This window comes from Canis aureus, chromosome 7 (assembly GCF_053574225.1).
Source record: "Canis aureus isolate CA01 chromosome 7, VMU_Caureus_v.1.0, whole genome shotgun sequence".
Classification (NCBI taxonomy): Eukaryota; Metazoa; Chordata; class Mammalia; order Carnivora; family Canidae; genus Canis; species Canis aureus.
Genome location: NC_135617.1, coordinates 39389931 through 39409270, shown reverse-complemented (window position 1 = coordinate 39409270; position 19340 = coordinate 39389931). Strand labels below are relative to the sequence as shown.

Genomic DNA, 19340 nt, shown 5'->3' with positions numbered 1-19340 from the left:
TTGTATTCTTGTATCCTTAATGTGAGTTTCTCTACACTGATTTTCAGAATTTTTTAACCATGATCCAAAGAATAGTATTTTATAGCACACCTTAGTTCATCTATAACTTTTCTTAATTCAGGGTTATGTTTGGGATTTAACTATGTTGCTATAGGGTTTCTCGAGGCAGACCACATTGTTGCTCATTGTTTCTAACATTTAGTTGATTAAAATATTTTTTCCAATGTGTTTAATGTAAGATGGGGATTGTTGTAGTTTAAAAGAGCATTTTCCCTCACTACTAGTAATCTCATACATGTTTTTATGTTTATAGCCATACGTTTCTTCTTTGAATTATCTGTTCATATCTTTTTGCCTATTTGTCTTTAAGGTTGGTTGTCTGTTTCTTACTAATATCTACATTTCATTGAAAACTCTGATTTATATTTTTTGGTAATCTTTTAAGCAATACCTTACATATTTAATGAAGAACTTAATTCTTATTGTGGGATATTACCATTCCTGGTACAAATATGTATGCTAAGTGAAAACTTTTCACATAAATTAGTTTTAAATTCTTAGACAGATTTGGGAAAGTTCCTAGAAAAGCAAAATTAGTAAATTCATTAAAGTTCTTGAAGGTTGATTTATAACCTTGCTGCTTGGTGCCATTTGGAAATTTGAGCTATAAAATTCTTTTTTTTTTTTTTTTTTTAAGATTTCATTTATTTATTCATGAGTGACACACAGAGAGAGGCAGAGACATAGGTAGAGGGAGAAGTAGGCTCTGTGCAGGAAGCTCGATGTGGGGCTCAATTCCGGGACTCCGGGATCACACCCTGAACGAAAGGCGACGCTCAACCACTGAGCCACCCAGGCATCCCAAGCTATAAAATTCTTTAAGACTCCCATTATAATTGTTTAAAAAATCAGACTACTTTTTAAATGCTGCCATAATATTTATTTTAGTATTTAATATTTGTTTATCTTTGCTTTTTTCTCCTTAATTAGGTCCTCGATGGGCTTCCTGGAATATTGGTGTGTTTATTTGCATCAGATGTGCTGGAATCCATAGAAATCTTGGGGTTCATATATCCAGGGTCAAGTCAGTCAACCTAGACCAATGGACACCAGAACAGATACAGGTAAACATTTCCTTACTGAGATATTATTTACAATATTAAAATGAATATAAAATATTTAACCCTTCTTGCATCTAAGGGTTAACATTGAAATGGAGTATATTAAAGTGGCATGTGCCACAATATAAAATTTGGGTATTACCTGAAATGTCCACTCTCAAATGTTTATATCTTGTTAGGTCTGTAATGAACTCAGTTTTTTTATCTATTCTTATCTAAAATGTTGCTTTTAAAGTCTTTAAAAAATGAATTACTTTTCCTTGTGTTGATGAAATTTGTCCTTAGAATTCTAGTCTGTTTTTTTTTTTTTTTTTCTGTCAGTAGAGGGAGCCTGGGTAAAGATAAAAAATAAACCACCTCTTACCTAAGAACTGACTTGAAAGATTTCCCTTTTATACAGAAGTATAAAGTGATTTTCAGACAGGCCTCAATAGTTGGAACATAGCCCAGTTAGCAATGTTTTAATGGCTGATGTGGACTTGTTTTGAATAGTTTAGCTTTGTTAGAGATAAATTTGAAATTTTAAGGACTTGTCATTTTTACAAAGTGACAGTCTTATTAAAATTTCAAAATCTTATTTTCTGATCCTTAAGATGAATTGCTAAAATAAAAATGTTTATTTCTACTGGTTTTAATTTGTAATTCACAGTGAAATTATACTTCTTTTTCTTAATGCCCTTGAATATCTTCTAGTCAATATGAAGACTAAATAGACAAATATATGTAGTTGAACTTCAGTGATATTCATACATACTTCCAATCAGAAAAAAACAAAAAGAACACAGAAACTCATGGATAGGGTGAGGTAAGAGTGAAAGAATAGAATATAATACTGGGGGGAGTGGATCATAAAGATTTGGTTAAAGAGAATAAAACTTCTGTGCTAAAGACATATTTATGCCAAAGTAAATTCTAGATAGAGCCAAGATTTAAATATTAAAAAAAAAAAAAAACCTTAGAAGTACTTGAAAAAAATAGCAAAGAGATCTTCAGGCATCTAAGTCAAGCATAATTTATTAAGTTCACTCTTAAGTAAGTTTTTGAGGTTTTTATTGGCTGGGGCATAAAAGGAAATATGATACGTTATGTATTTTCCTAATCCTTGAGTAGAAAATTTACTTCTTTTATCAAGGAAGCAGAGCTTTTTGAACATTGCATATAAGGCTATGTTCTTGGTAACATCTCTATAGTAACTGTGGTAACGGGTTTAATAATGTTTCTTAAGTTGTCTTCAAGAAAACGTGAAGTATAGCTTGAAAATATAACTTGGTGTTTGTAATGGGTTATGATGGGTTATGGAGGTACAACACATTCAAGACCCAAAGTGTATTGCCTTTTTAATAGTTCATTTCAGACTAAGGACAAAACATGAAATCCTTGGACAATTCAGTTTTCCAGAAATAATATTTTTTCTCAACTAGGCTGTTAAAAGGAGTTGAAGAGTAGTTTATTTGAGGTTGGGAGCTGTTCTTTTTTTATTTTTATTTTTTAAAGATTTTATTTATTTATTCATGAGAGATAGAGAGAGAGGCAGAGAGAGACACAGGCAGCGGGAGAAGCAGGCTCCATGCAGGGAGCCCACTGTGGGACTAGATCCTGGGACTACAGAATCGTGCCCTGGGCCGAAGTCAGGCACTAAACCCCTGAGCCACCCAGGGATCCCCTAGCTGTTCTTTTCCTATGTGTGAGAGCAGTTAGAGGGCTGCAGGTATAGTTCATTGGTTTTCTGTGGAATAGGTTATAGTTACATAGCAAGATACTGAATTATTAAAAATGGCAGGCTTTTGAAAACAATTATTAAGTAATATACAGTCTTTGTATTTGAACATTATTTGTATGATTTCAACTGTCAGCTTCTTGAAATAATTATTATTTTGGAACGCAAAACTTTTGATGAGCACTTATCACCAGAGAATGCTCTGTATAGCTTCATATACCAAAGAGCTCCTCTTTCAGTGCTCTGTGATGAGAAACAAGGTTAGATGCACTTACTTAAAAATTAAATGAGTAGGGCAGCCCTGGTGGCCCAGCGGTTTAGTGCTGCCTCCAGCCTAGAGTGTGATCCTGGAGACCCGGGATCGAATCCCATGTCGGGCTCCCTGCATGGAGCCTGCTTCTCCCTCTGCCTGTGTCTCTTCCTCTTCCTCCTCCTCTCTCTCTCTCTCTTTCTCTCTCTCTCTCTCTGTCATGAATAAATAAATAGAATCTTAAAAGAAATAAATGAGTAGACTATGAAGTTTTATTTTTAAAAAAATATAGAGAAGCTTAATCACATAGACAGGGAAGTAAGCCATCCAGTATTCTTGTGGTGGGCCTTGCAAGTATTTGCAAGAAAAGCCAGAGTTGTTCTTTAAAAATCATCCTGGGACTACTATGCAATATAAATGAGTAAGTAATCGGTGAAGGCCCCAAGGTTCCATTCTATAATGCACAACCTTTATTTTAACCTAGAAAATTTCCAGGCAACTGATTCTAAAAAGGCAGTAGAACAAAGGGATTTATAGAAAGTTGTCTCTAGATAGTCAGACTGCCAGAGTTAGTCCTGACAGGATATTTAACCTCAGGGTACCTGAATTTCTTCACTTATGAAATGGGAATAGTAAGAATGTCTCCTGTGGGTTGCTCTGAGGATCGAATAAGGTAATATGGGGAAAACATTTAGAGTAGTACCTGGCACATTTTAAAGACTCAGTGTTAGCTTATCACTTATTAGTAATATTAGTCCATTTGTTTCATTGTTTAAAACCCTTAGTATTGTTGCCGTGAATCTTTCTGATATTAAGCAATTAGCTTTCTAGTAAATCTATGATGCTAAATGTACTAAGTAAATAAACAGATTGATTTATTATGTAGTATTATTGAGTATAAAGCTTTTTGAAGATATTTGTGAAATATAATTCTTTTTTAGTCGTATTGGATTTTTAAATAAAGATTTTATTTATTCATGAGAGACACACAGAGAGAGGTAGAGACATAGGCAAAGGGAAAAGCAGGCTCCCCTTGGATAATCCAAGGCAGAACTCGATCCCAGGACCCCGGGATCACACCCTGAGCCGAAGGCAGACAGATGCTCAGCCACTGAGCCACTCAGGTGTTGCAGTCATATTGGATGTTAAGGCATTTTTTTTTAAAGATTTTTATTTATTTATTCATAGAGACAGAGAGAGAGAGAGAGAGAGAGGCAGAGACACAGAGGGAGAAGCAGGCATCATACAGAGAGCCTGACGTGGGACTCGATCCAGGGTCTCCAGGATCAAGCCCTGGGCTGCAGGCGGCACTAAACCGCTGCGCCACCGGGGCTGCCCCTGTTAAGGCATTTTGAGATGGTTAGGTAATGGTATCAGTTGTCTATTGAGGTTGCATGTTATTCAGATTTAAGCATATCCTTTTGCCTGTGATAGTAGGTATGTTCCATATAATCCAACTCTATACTTATGCATTTTATTTTTTACTTAAAAAAATTGAAGTATAATTACAGAGACAACAATTTTACAGATATAACTGAGTTTTATGGGTCTTGGCAAATGTCTGTACTGTGTCACCTAATGAAGACATACAGAACATTTCTATCACCCTAGAAAATTTCCTTGTAACAATTTATACTTATGTTCTCTAGGGGCAACCACTACACTGATTTCTGTACCCTTAGGTTGCTATACATTGAGATTTTTATCGTTTGGAGCTTGTTTTTATTAACTCTGACTCCTTTTTTTTTTAATTTTTATTTATTTATGATAGTCACACACCCAGAGAGAGAGAGAGAGAGAGGCAGAGACATAGGCAGAGGGAGAAGCAGGCTCCATGCACCGGGAGCCCGACGTGGGATTCAATCCCGGGTCTCCAGGATCGCGCCCTGGGCCAAAGGCAGGCGCCAAACCGCTGCACCACCCAGGGATCCCTTAACTCTGACTCCTAATTCAGATTAGGAAGAGTGAAGATCACAGTGTAATTTAGTGTTCCTTATTCATAGACATTTTAAAAGAATTTCTTTGATGTAAAAAAAAAGCTTGGGAGGCATTTATTTGTAGAAGTAAGGGAAGTACTTTAGTGCATATACTTCTATCCTGCGTCTTCCCTCACCACTACCCCCAACATTTCATGAAAATCATGGTTCTAATTTTCAGAGATGATGTTTAGTATTATACTAAACTAAACTACATACTAAACTAAATTTGGTTAGTTATATGTATTTTTAGATCTTTAATTGCAAATGTGGAAACATGATTTAATCTCTGAGCCCAAACTGTTAAATAAAAATGTTCTTTTTTTGTGTGTCTCTGTAAAATGTAACTAAGTTTTGCCTGAAAGCTTATCAGCTGACATTTTATATACACCATATTTATATCATTTATATACATGTTGTGAGTGTGTGAATCAAGTTTTAGGGCATTACCATATCACAGCAGTGTTAGAATTCCTTTATGCTTATTTTTTTAAAAATAATTTATCGATCAGAACTTATTTTGATTTTTATTAGCATGGACATAGATACCTTACGTTTTAATCAAACAAAAATTTTTTAAATTTTATTTTTTAAAGTATTTTATTTATTTATTCATGAGAGACACAGAGAGAGAGAGAGGCAGAGACACAGGCAGAGGGAGAAGCAGGCTCCATGCAGGAAGTCCAATGTGGGACTCCATTCCGGAGTCCTGGGATCACGCCCTGAGCCAAAGGCAGATGCTACCGCTGAGCCACCCAGGCGTCCCAACAAATTTTTTTAAAAATGTAGCTCATGGTTAAGTTAAATGTCTTTGATTTTGGGTTTATGGTCAGGCACTTTTCAAATTTTTAGAAAAGACCACTTTGTACTTTTATAAATACTATACTCTCTATTTCTTATTTTGTACTGCTTTGTTAACTTCAAGTATTGATTATCATTTTTTCTCCATTATTTACAAAATTTTAATTACTCATTTTTCAGTGTCTGTATTGAAGGAGTTAAAATGAAGAATACCTTATTTTTATTCCAGGGTAATGGTACTTGTGCTTTCAAGTTGCTTAGCTTGCCTTGTGCAGAGTCTTGTAAATTGGGCTGCCTAAAAAACATCTTAGTGAGATTTTGTCCCATTGCAAAGTGTACTCCATATATTTGGTATTTATCTTCATAACTTTTGGGCCACCTTTAATACTTTATGTATCTATAAATCTTTTAGTAATCTTTCACAGATCGTTTACTACTGACTAGTATAATACTACTTTGTATTTTCTTGGGAACCAAGAACTAAGGCCAAACAACTGAAATTTATTCATTTATAAAATATACTGTGGGGAACTTTACATTTGAAACTGCCCAGTCTCCATAGGCCTATGATTTATCCATAGAGAAATTGTCTACAACATTGTGTAGGCATTTTTACTCCCTCTCATGGTATCTTTACCATTTTTACTCTATCTCTGACTGTATTTTGGCTAGAAGGAAAGGTCTTTAAACTCAACCCTTGTCACATCCTTGTTTACTATTTTAACAAAAGAATAGAAGCTTGCTTTCTTCTCATTCCATGCAACCCCTGAATATTTCTGCTTTGACTTCAGTTTTTTGTTCCCTTGTTTTAGAGGCAGAATGGAAGGTGGTGGTTGCTAGTTTCTGTGCCTTTTATTTTCATTTGCAGCTTTCATTTCTACCTACTTAAAAAAATTATATTCATTTGGAGGCACATTGAAAATCTTTCTTCTTTGAAACATATTACACTCTTCTGCCATAAAAAATTCTAATACCATCTTTCCCTCAACATACAGCTCTTGGCTCTGTTGCTCTTGATGAAGCTTTGGAATATAGGTGAGGTCCTGAGCTGACAACCAAGAAAGATGTCTGGTGCAAAATGGTGGTTTTATTAAGGCACGAGGACAGGACCCGTGGGCAGGAAGAGCTGCTGCCCCGGGCCTCTGAGGGGTGGCTGATTATATACCTGGGAGTTGGGAAGGGTTTGAGGATAGCGTACTCTCTACGGAATTTTGGAAGCAAGGTTTCCAGGACCTTGAGGGGCTAGCTATTGTTGGGAAAAGGTCACTTAATCCCATTTAATAAAACCTGAGTCATGAGACCTTCAGATGGATATCGGTGGCTATGTGCTTGGAGGATGATTGCCAACATGTATCTTACGGGTTTAGAGATAAAGGAAATTTCTAAAGGAATTTTATATGTTAAAGCAGACTTACAGGCTCCTGGGGGTTGGGCTAAGATTAAGATTGCCTTCTGCCCTTAGCAAAGTATGAATATGGAGGCAGTTGAGTCTGTAGAGGATTGTCCCTTTGCCTGTTTCAAGGACTTGTCAATGTGCTGCCCCAAGCTCCTGCTTTGTCCTCAGCTAGCTCTGTGTTCCCCCATCACTATATTCATTTATTCATTTGTTTAGCCACTGAGGATTTAAGTACTCACAGTGTGCCAGCCACTGTATTCTAGTGACTATCTCTTATCTTCCTTTAGCAGTTGAACTTCTTGAACAGATCTTTACACACTGTTTCATTTCTTTACCTTACTTCTGGCTCTGTTAACTCATTTCTATTTCTATCCTTCTGCTAAATTTGCACTCACAAAGAATACTAGTTATCCCTGATGGCCAAATCCAACTCTCCCTCCTCCTTGGTCTTTCTACTTCACTTGACTACCCACTGCCTTTTTGAAGCTTTTTCTTGGTGAAAGAAGCTAAAGTTACTTCCTGTATCTTTTATTTGGTTTATTTAATCTGTTTGTTTTTAACTACTTCTTTTTCTGCTTTTTTCCCCTATTGCGAATTTTCTACAGTTTTGTCTTCAGTTCTGTTGTTCTTTAGTCTGTCTCCATAGGAGAATTTGTTTACTCTCATGGATTCAGCTGTTATTTTTTTTGTGTAGATGGGTTTTCCCCTGTCTATCCAGTAATGGCTTCTACAGTAAATTTCAGTTCTTTGTTTAGATTGCCTGTTAGAGAGCTTTGGTGTTTGTGGACTTACCATTCTTAAGAAACCTTGGATATCTTTGGCATGAAATGACTGCTAATTTTCCCAAGCATCCATTAAATTGTATATTCTGTGAGGCTGGAAGTTGAATTGGCAGGAGCCAATTCAGTTGATTTATAGCATTGAAATTTCAACTTGGATTCACATATCTCTTCATCTTTGTAAATTCAGTAGTTCTTGTGAAGTCATTAAAATCTTACTACTTTTTGTTTTTTTTTTTTTTTTAAATCTTACTACTTTTTGAAAAATACTTTGATATGAAGCAAAGAAAGCTGGTCAGTTAATGTAATGATAGAATTTAGGAGAAAGGAATAGATATGACCAGGCATGGAGTTTTAAATTTTTTTTTTGGCCAGGTAACATTATACATTTGAGTAGAATAAAGAATAGAGTCATCAAAATTAACTGTTGCTCTATAGCGCATCAGTAAAACCTCTGTATGTTTCATATGGAAACAGGAAAAAAGGATTTATGAGATTATTTCAATGTAGGAAATTTTGACCATAGTCATTATTATTAATGGGTAGCATTTGTAAATGTTAAGATTAATAGATGCCTACTAACCTGCAACTTGACACATTTAAAATTTAAATAATTATCTAGTGGTCCAGATTGGTTTCTTAGTTACGTCATTGTTCAAATTAATCTAGTGTTCGATGTCCTCTGGTTCTTCTTTCTTTCATGTGCCTCTCTGTTCCATCAGTTCTTAATTCCTTTGTTGCTTCTGTTGCTTTCCACTCTCTTTTCTCCTGCCATGTCCTTGGCTTTCACTTATTCCTGATCTTCGTACCACTGTCACCTCTCCATCACTTTTACATACCACATTCAGAATAATCTTTCTGGAACACTGCTTTGGTCATTTGACTTCTCTTCTAAGAGATTTGTATTGGTTCTCCTATGAGAATTGTAAAAGTTTTATTTTCCTTAAATTGGTAATCATATACCTCTGCCATCTGGCTTTGTCCTGTGTCTTTGATCTTACTCCAGATGCTTAACAGTAGATCGCTTTGACTGTATATACAGACAGCTGTTCCTGTTGAATTATTCTGGCGGTGTGTTCTTGCTTTTTGTTTTGGTTTGGTTTTTTGGAAATGTTTTCTGCATATTCCTTTTTTCAAACCAAATCCTTCCCATTCTTTAAAACCCAGTTAAATCCCTACTAATAAAGCTTCTTCAACTATTGGTTGTGCCTAGTTACCTACTACCATATATTGTTATTTACCTTTGTGCATGTCTGTTAATTGTAACCTTCCAGTAGCTAGAAACTTTATCATATATGTATTTGTAGTCTTTGTGATGGCCACCACAGTGGTGAGAACACAGTATGTCCTTAATTTTATAATGGCACACTGAGAACAGTCTTTGGTTTGATATAATTCTGTGAGATAATGTTTCCTGTATTTACCAATGAATGGGGAGAATGGAGAAAAAGAAAAAAAAATCAAGCATATGCCCCCAATTTGTCCTATATTATTTATACAGCGTCTTTTTTCATTTCTTTACCTCTGTCCTTTTCTTCCCTTGTTCCTATATATATGTTTAAATTCCTCAAATATAGCAGCCATAGGAGTATGACTTAAGCTAGTGTGTGGAAGTTCTAAGGTAATATATTCAGGTACTGGAAAGGCAGTACTTTCCAATATTTCAAACCATCTAAAACTGAAATTGATTGCCTTGGAAAGTAATGAGTTTGCCATTACTGGAATGTCTTTTGCAGAGGCTGGACAACCACTTGGAAATCTGTAGCTGGGATTCAAGCATTGAATGGGCAGATGAGGACTAGTTTTAAATGACTGAAGTATCTCCCATTCTTAAGAGTCTTTGATTGTATGTTTAGTCCTCTTTGGTTACCACAGCAATTCAAAAAACATCTTCATTATTTGTATTAATGGCATGTTACAAGTTAGAGATCTGATTCAACTTTTTCCTAAAAGTAAAATCACTGTATAGGAAAGAAATTCCTGCTCTCTGGATAAATCATAAAAATGTGACAAGATTCTCAGGTTAAGTCTGAAAGACAAGTTCTAAGAATGTTTTGAACAAACGTTTTTGGTCTTTATATATTCTTTCATAAGAAAAAAAAGTCACTAGCTAAATGGATACAGATTTCTCTTTTAACCTTGTTATTAGAAATACCTGGTATAAGGTAACTTGGTAACCCTTAGTTTAATTAGCAATATATTTGTCATACATGCTTGTCTTAATTTAAACTTTTGATCTGTCTTAGGAAAAAAAAATGTCCTTAGGAAGCTGAAATTACAGATTTTCACTAATACTCATCAGTAAGTTTTACTGTGTCCTATGACCTCAGATTGAATTCTTAATCAGCCCAAATATAGGGAGAATAGGCAAAAGATAATTAATAGGTACTTTAAATATTTCTCTATTGCTAAAAAAGTAATTAAAATTATAGGTACTTCTTGTATTTGTGATCATGCTGTGCCCATCTTCACTATTAAAATTGGGATGTAAAAGATTATAAAAAGTAGGGGATGAAAGTGGCTAAATATATTGAGGAAGTTTTCTCCTCCTTGATCCTCTGATATTGTGTATTTCAGGTTAAAGTTATGATATATTCATTCTTTAAAAACATATGATTTTGTGAAATAAAATTGCAGTTAATAGAAATACAGCATTCCTGTAAGGTACCTCTGCCATCCTTAAAAAATAGAAAACTGGAACTAAAATATTCATAGATAGTTGAAACTTAAATTTAACTTGAAACGTGCAGTTGTGCAGGTTTGTTTTAATTTATCATATCATTTTTAAGTTGTTAAAGGAGGGTAAGGTAAGTTATGATTTCCATGGGAGTTCTGCAGAGGAGAAAGATGCACTAAATAAAACATATTAAGATTAATTTTACCTGTTTTCATTTTTGTTAATGAGACTACTTAATGAAAGTGTAAAAGAATACAACTGGCTTATATTTTTGTCACACAACAGTGGAGTACCTGTAAGAATGTTGTTCTACCTTGCTTTGTAGCCCCTGTAGTCTTCTTGTGCTTAAGGTTTATATGGTATTTCTTCATGCTTTTGTGTTTAACTGATCTATATCGTTAAATATAAATAGGTTTCTTTTTAGACAAGAAATACCTTGTGGTATCCTCTTTCAAGTATGTAGTTTCAAATTTTCTTTTTAATTTCAGTGACTTTTTACAATTATTTTTTCGGTATTCTGTCTCCTTGTTTGCGTTTTCTTCCTCAGTGACTCTCTTACATGTATGTTGGATTTTCGTTGCCTAGCTCCAGTAATTTGTCACTTTCTCTTGGCTCCTTTTTACTCCTTTTTTTGTGATTAAAAACGTTTTCATCTTTTGTCTCTCTAGTTTTGATAGGCCATTATTCTGTTTATTTTTCTCATGTTCCATTTTATTTCATATTCATTTCTGAAATATTTTTCCTTTTATTTCTAATTCTTTCCTGAGTTTTCATTTTAATTCTGAATATTTCTAATTTCTTTTTTTAAATTAAAATTTTTTTTATTTTTAACTAATTTCTGTACCCAACATGAAGCTCGAACTTAAAAGTCCCTAGATCGAGAGTCATGGTCTCCACCAACGGATCCAGCAGGTGTCCCTGAATATTTCTGACTTCTGATTTAGTTGTTCTTTCATAACTTCACATACCTTTTAACTCATTTTACATGTTATTTCATATCATGCATATGTTTTTTGGCTTATTCTGAATTAGTAGGTGTACGGTTTTTTTTTTTTAATTTTTATTTATTTATGATAGTCACACAGAGAGAGGGAGAGAGAGAGAGAGAGAGAGAGAGAGAGGCAGAGACACAGGCAGAGGGAGAAGCAGGCTCCATGCACCGGGAGCCCGATGTGGGATTTGATCCCGGGTCTCCAGGATCGCGCCCTGGGCCAAAGGCAGGCGCTAAACCGCTACGCCACCCAGGGATCCCAGGTGTACGGTTTTGATCTGTTTTCTGAGCATTTTCGTTCTAGAGTGGTTTCATTGTAGAGATGTTATTCTGCTTCATATTCTCTTCTTCTAATAACTTCATATGAGATTTGACCTTGATTCTTTTCTGTTGATCTTTTTTGTGTGATATTAGTTTTCTTTACTTTTATTTAGTTTTTATAGATTTTATTTATTCACAAGAGACACAGAGAGAGGCAGAGACATAGGCAGAGGGAGAAGCAGGCTCTTTTAAAAAGGACTTGATATTCAAGATAGCTTTTCTGACTGCACAGACCTCTCCCTTCAGTGATTTTTGTGTAATGTTTAAAAAATAAGGCCACTTGTTTTCTGAGATTATTTTTACTCTCTTCCTTCTCCCACGTTTTTTTCTTTTTAAAGATTTTATTTATTCATGAGAGACAAACAGAGAGAGGCAGAGACACAGGCAGAGAGAGAAGCAGGCTCCATGCAGGGTGCCTGATGTGGGACTTGATCCTGGGTCTCCAGGATCACACCCTGGGCTTAAGGCGGTGCCAAACCACTGAGCCACTGGGACTGCCCCACCCCCCTTTTAAAGATTTTATTTATTTATTCATGAGAGATCGAGAGGCAGAGACACAGGCAGGGAGAGAAGCAGGCTCCATGCAGGGAGCCCAACCTGTGTGCCTCGATCCCGGGTCTCCAGGATCACACCCTGGGCCCAAGGCGGCGCTAAACCGCTGAGCACCCAGGCTGCCCCCTTCTCCTTTTATCTGTTCTTTCTTTCTTTCTTTCTTTCTTTCTTTCTTTCTTTCTTTCTTTCTTTCTTTCTTTCTTTCTTCCTTCCTTCCTTCCTTCCTTCCTTCCTTCCTTCCTTCCTTCCTTCCTTCCTTCCTTTCTTTCTCTTTCTTTCTTTCTTTCTTTCTTTCTTTTTTCTTTCATTCTTTCTTTCTTTTTCTTTCTTCTTTCTTTCTTTCTTTCTTTCTTTCTTTCTTTCTTTCTTTCTTCCTTCCTTCCTTCCTTCCTTCCTTCCTTCCTTCCTTCCTTTCCTTTCCTTTCCTTTCCTTTCCTTTCCTTTCCTTTCCTTTCCTTTCCTTTCCTTTCCTTTCCTTTTCTTTTCTTTTCTTTCTTTTCCTTTCCTTTCCTTTCCTTTCCTTTCCTTTTCTTTTCTTTTCTTTTCTTTTCTTTCTTTCTTTCTTTCTTTCTTTCTTTCTTTCTTTCTTTCTTTCTTTCTTTCTTTCTTTCTTTCTTTCTTTCTTCTCTTTTCTTTTGCCTTCCTGCCTTCCTTCCTTCCTTCCTTCCTTGTTTTGAAATCTTTCCTAGGACTTTTCCTCAGGGTGGAACTCTGTCCTTGCAGGGAAATTTGGTGGTTATGAGAACTCATAGGGGCTAGAGTGTGTGTGTGTGTGTGTGTGTGTCCGTCCCCACCCCTATTTTAAGTTTATTATAGACCATTTGTGCATATTTGCTATTGGATTGGGTAGAAATGCTTTTCAGTTTCATGTGCTTTCTGCAGACTGGTTCACCATAATTTCCAATTTGTATCTTTTCACTATTTTAGTGTTCTGTTTTCAGATCCACTTGGCTCCCTATTAGTTGCAGAGATCATTCCATTCAGTGGTTGTTAGTGCTTTGTCTCTACCTCATAGCATTTAGGGTTTATGGGGATACTCTGTCCCTAAGTTTTATTGAAAATATTGTCCATGAGGTTTTGGTTTTTCTATTTAGTGACTCCCCCTTTTTTGGGGGGGGGCGAGATGCTTCTGGGAGCTTTAAAAACTGTCATTGCTATTATAGAATTCCTCTGACAAGCAATATTTTTATAGAATAAAATTCCAGTTTAAAAAAAATAGCTAATTTGAAGAGCTCCATGATTTAACCGCATCTGACCCTGTATCTGACCCTGTATATGTTAGAACATTATTTACTCTCTCAAGGTTTTGACTCTTAGATAAATTTTCATAGAACCAGGCACATAATAAGCTTTCAGTATACAACCTTTGATACATGTTTATTCAAGAAAATTCCCAAATAACTGTCTTCATATTTTGTGGGAGGAGTGCTCATTATTAATTCTATCAAGCTGACCAAAATTCTCAAATCATAGCATAGATGGTCAACTTTTTTTTTTTTTTTTTTAATTTATGATAGAGAGAGAGAGAGAGGCAGAGACACAGGCAGAGGGAGAAGCAGGCTCCATGCACCGGGAGCCCGACATGGGATTCGATCCCGGGTCTCCAGGATTGTGCCCTGGGCCAAAGGCAGGCGCCAAACCGCTGCGCCACCCAGGGATCCCTAGATGGTCAACTTTTAAAATTGATTGAGATTCAACTTCTGCTGGCTCCTTGCCAGGATCATTAAATGTGTCATCAAAGAAGAGCAGAGCAAGGGGGCAGCTTACAGAGTTGGGTCTGTGTATTGCCTATATGTGTAGAGTGAGGTGAAGAAAGAAATGTGATGCTGTCTGTAACAAAATTTAATCTGTGAAGTTGAATAAGAGTTTTGCAATTTTAAGCAATCCATTTGAGAAAAAGTTACATTATTTTGAATTTGTGCAGGATTATGCACTGTATTTTCCTTTTAATTTTTAAATTGTTTTTAAGGTTATTAAAAAGTCAGTGATAGTTTTTAGAATTCCCTTTTCTAGTAACTGGCTATAGTTCTTGGGTCAAAGCAATGAACAAAATGGTAAGGGACAGTACCCATAGATAGAACTGGGACAGTACCACTAAAGGAGTACTAAGCTATTTGAAGGAAAAGACTTTATCTGTCCATATAGACTGCTGTATTTGGCTTTATCTGTCCATATAGACTGCTGTATTTGCTGTATTTGGTAGGAAATTGTTATGTGGCAAATAATGATCCTGTATGAATAGATCATCTGGAAACATTATTATTATTAATTTCATTGCATATAATACTTTAGAGGTGTAGTCACTGCTCTTCCCTGCTTTATATGAATATAATGATGATAGAAGATAGCAGGCATAGTCAAAGGCTGGGACTCTGTAGACCTGGGTTCTAGTTTTGGCTTTGTTAACTAAATGGTTGTGTAATCTCAGGAAGTTACTTAGTAGAGGCTCCTTTTTCTTTTCTTTTCTTTTTTTTTTTTTAATCATCAACATTAGTGCTATGGTTAAGTTTTCAACTTATTTTAAAGATGTCTCATTACTATTTTTATAGTGACCTTTCTTTGCTTATGAATTTCTAGAAGCATACTACAGTGTACACAAGGCCTTCTAGGCAGAAAGATGGAGAAAGCATGTCACATTTGAGAAAGTGAGGCAGTTTTTTGTGACCAGAGTATTGGGTGAAGTTATGTGTCAACAGGAGATGAAGGTGAAAGTTGCAGTGGGGTTGTTGGTTTGGTCTTGATCCTGTCAGTGATGGCCTGTGAGGATAGGGACAGAACAGGAGCTCTTAAAATGTTTTAAGTTGAAGAGAGATATTTAATGTTATCTTCCTTTTAAAAACCAAAATATGATGGGCTTGTTGCTGCAATGGCCTAAGCAGTGGTTGACTAGATCTTGTACTAAAGTGGTAGCAGTGGGGCTGATTAACAGGGGTAGGCTGTAACAAATATTAAAGAGTTAGAATCACTAAGACTTCTGACAGAAGAGGGAAGAGAGTCCAGGATGACTCCTGAGCTGGGCCTTAAGCACCTAGGATGAAAGTAGACGTTTATTCCTGAACTTCAAATGGTATGGGTTTCATAGGAAGTACAGATTACAAAAGACTGTGAAGTGAAGCTTTTCCAACTTTGTCATAATAGTGTTTAATTTTACTGCTTTAAAAAAATATATTCTCTGAATTAGTGACAACTAGCAAATGCTGCAACAGATAAGTTCTGAGAATATCTAGAAAATGTGAAAAATATGAAAACTGGTACCTCTAACTCCACATCATCATTTAAGATTTTTAATTTTTAAATATGTGTGGTTTACTTACTTTGTTTTTGAAAATAACAATTAAAACAGAAAGAGAACAATTCCCCTAAAACACAATTTTATGAAGACTGAAGGAATGGACTCTGTATTAAATATTTACAAAGAGTTCCTGAGACCAAAAATGGTGGCCCTTCTTTTCCAGCAGCTGGAATCCAAAAGATCTTGAAACCAGTCCTGAAAAGCTTGCTCCTATGCAAGAAATCCTGTGGCTTTTGAGAGGAAGATAGAGAACTATGCTGGAAAATTTCAAGTGGTAGTAGAGGTGAGTCACTGACATGAAGAATTTGTCCAGGGACTACAAATACTCATTTTCTCTTTCTAATTAACACTTAAAATATTTATATACAGTCAGATAAGGCAGTTTGAAAATCTTAGTCTTTGTGTTCTAAAAATTTTAATGAGTAGAAAATAGTAGAATAAGTATAATCCCTCACCCACATAAAAATAAATATGTTGAAGTTTTAAGAAGCAAAAAAGATACATTCAGTGATATAACTTTAGCAGCAATTCTGTTTATTTAGGATGATGATGATATCAGGAAAAGCTATGATAAGTAAGTGCCATATTTATACTTTGTATTTTGAATGTAAGATATACTTGGATGGGATTTTTTTTAAATGTATTAATTTGATTTGATTCATAACCTCTTTGTTAACTAGAACACTTTGTTCTCCTAGTATGAGTGGAGGATACCAATGACAGGGAAGTCAACTTGCTCTGATTCATATGCTGCTTAAATACCCTAACTAAGCTTCCTCTGGATAATATTTTATTTAGAAACAATGCAGGATTAGTAAGTCCCTCTTAATTATTTTACTGTTTTGGGGAGTGAGAAATATATGGACAAACTTCAAAGGATACAAAAAGTGTAAAGTGAATAGTTTTCCTCCTATTTCCATCACTCAGACATCCAATTTGCCTCCATAGAAACAACTGTATTTATTAGTTTCTTGTATACTTTTCCTGAAGCATATAGTTTTAGCTGTTTTCATATCCTTACATAGTAATTCTTTACCTTGTAGATGAGATTCCCTCCCACATCAGTTCCTTAGAAAATTGGATAGAAGAGTTCCAATTTATGTAGTTTTACCTTTCTTCCTCCAGATTTACTGTAGACATGTGGTACCTTTCCATTATACACCCACATATAAGATTCTGCTGATTATTTTAATATTTTGTATTTTTGCCATTGGGAATTGGATCTGATTGCCACATTAGAACCTCGTCAGTCATTTACAACAGAGCAATTAGTGATCTCAGTCCTTTATATTGTAGCTGCTGTTCTTTTCCCCCAATTATTCCTTTTTTTTTAAATTGCCAGTGAACTGCAAAAGGCAAGTCAGTACACACACAAAATTTTTGAAAACTATTCAGGTAGCTTCCTGAAGTAATACATTAGTGTGAATTGTAACTTAATTATAAGTGACTGTTGACCAGGTAGGTACTTCTTAGTGTCTGAGGGAGAAAGTGCATGAAACATTATGGAGACGGTAGGAGGTAGGTCCTAAGAAAGGAGAGAGGATGCACAAGATGAAAGAGTGGGGAGGTCCAAGGAGCCATGGTTCTTAAATGTAGCTGCTCAACCTGGACTGCACTGTACTTAGCTTTACTTGAGCTAACACAGGTAGAAGTTATATCCTGAAGTAATTTTATCAGTTAGTTGGATTCCACAAGAGCTCTGCTTTCCAAGAATTTGGAAAACTAAAGAAAGGGAAACTATATGTTGGCAAATTTCCTGTAACATTTGTTTGCCTACTTATTGGTTCTGCCTATTTTCTTTATATCTATTCCCACTTTTGTGACATTTGTTACTTTTTAAAGTTATTTTTATTATTTTATTGAAGTACAATTGACATAATATTACATTAATTTCAGGAGTACAGCATAGTCATTTGACAACTCTATGTTATACAATGCTTACTGCAAGTCTAGCTACTACTATCTGTCACTGGTTTTTGTATGTTTTAGTTAATTAAATTGTACAAAGCCCATAAATAAATGCCAATTTAAACTTTAAATTGACAACCACAATTTGCTTTAGTCTCTGTAAAACATTAGAAACTTAGAACTCATTTAGGATATAGCTTTTATTGTTTTTAGTGCAAAAACTAGGATTGGGTAAATGTTTTCTTCTTAGAAAGTTTCAGAAATTCAGCATCATATATTTCAGCATTCCAGTTCAAATAATAATTTTTGAAATTGAATCTCAGGTGACATATGAATCTTTGAGCAGGTGTTGTTCTATATATTAGATTATGTGGAGAAACTAAAAACACAAAGATTATGGATTGACAAGGACAAAATACTTTTAACAGTAGGTTTTGAGGCTCTTAAGTGTGATTTATTATACCATTTTCAGGTGAAGCCTCCCTGTGCAATTTTAATGGTGGCTATTTGGGATGAAGATGATTCAAGCAAAAAGTACAATATAAAATTGATCTTTCTTAGGAGCATACAGTGTATAAAATAAGGACAGATTGAATTTGAAAGTGGACAATAACTAGTACTAATTTTGAAATGTGTACTACCTAAACGGCATTTATCCTAATTATGAAGTACACATTTCACTTACTCTTCAATATAAATATATACTTTTCTTAAAGTAAAAATGCATATTGACTTTTTATTTATTATATTCTTAAAATCATTTCATTGTCAAGAATTTCAGTATATTTTCTGCTCACTTAATGTTTGTTTTTTTAAAAAATCTAATTTTAAGATGAACTATAAGTAAAAACCTATTTTAAAATATTTTTAAAAAGTAGAAATTTTGACAAGTAATTAGTCCTCTTCCCCCCTTTTTCATGTTTGAAGTGTGAGAGAAAGAAAAGAAATTACTCACAGGAGTACATGCCTTCCATAAAACCAAAGAATTTTGAAAATTGGTAAACTTAAAAATTTTTAATGGTCTGTTTGGTACTCTTACAAGTATTCCTCCTTTTGGAGAAGTGAAAATAGATTTGGAAATTTAAAGTGTTTCAGAATGGTGCATATTAGGTTCTGGCTTGATATCCAGGAAGCTAGATGACAGAAGTTAAAGTAGCTAGTTCATTACCTATAACTTAAGTCTCACTGGAGTTAAAAACATAAAATAAAATATAAAACTTACTTTTTAATAGTAGTATATTTCCCTTCCCCCACTTTTTTGCAACCAGTCCACTTATCTCAGCTCTGGAAAACTGAATGATAAATTACCAAAGAATAAGCAACTAAAATTCTCCTTCCTAACAGTGCATTTTGCTAAAGCATTTTGGTTGAGAGAACCTAAAAGAAAAGCAATAATGTTTTAATAACAGGAACGATGTTTTAATAGTGGAAGCAATACATACAGAACTCTATTTTGTGGTGAAATTTCCTGGACACTTATTTTGGTTAGCCTGGTGATAAGGATTGGGACTAGGGAGCTTGATCTTAGTCTCAACTCTGAAACTGATTCATTGTATTAC

General features: G+C 35.0%; 1 protein-coding gene across 8 annotated transcripts in view; it reads left to right on the top strand.

Annotated features, from left to right (window-relative positions):
• The window catches only part of SMAP1 (small ArfGAP 1), a 178305-nt gene that overhangs the window by 43351 nt on the left and 115614 nt on the right, over positions 1–19340 (top strand). For 6 of the 8 annotated variants that reach the window (XM_077903462.1, XM_077903460.1, XM_077903464.1 and 3 more), the window contains exon 2: positions 991–1124. In XM_077903462.1, the coding sequence (XP_077759588.1) occupies positions 991–1124 (134 nt within the window). Of the gene's footprint in view, positions 1–990; positions 1125–16036; positions 16157–19340 lie in introns of those variants that run through there. The other 2 variants (XM_077903467.1, XM_077903466.1) reach the window with 2 other exon arrangements.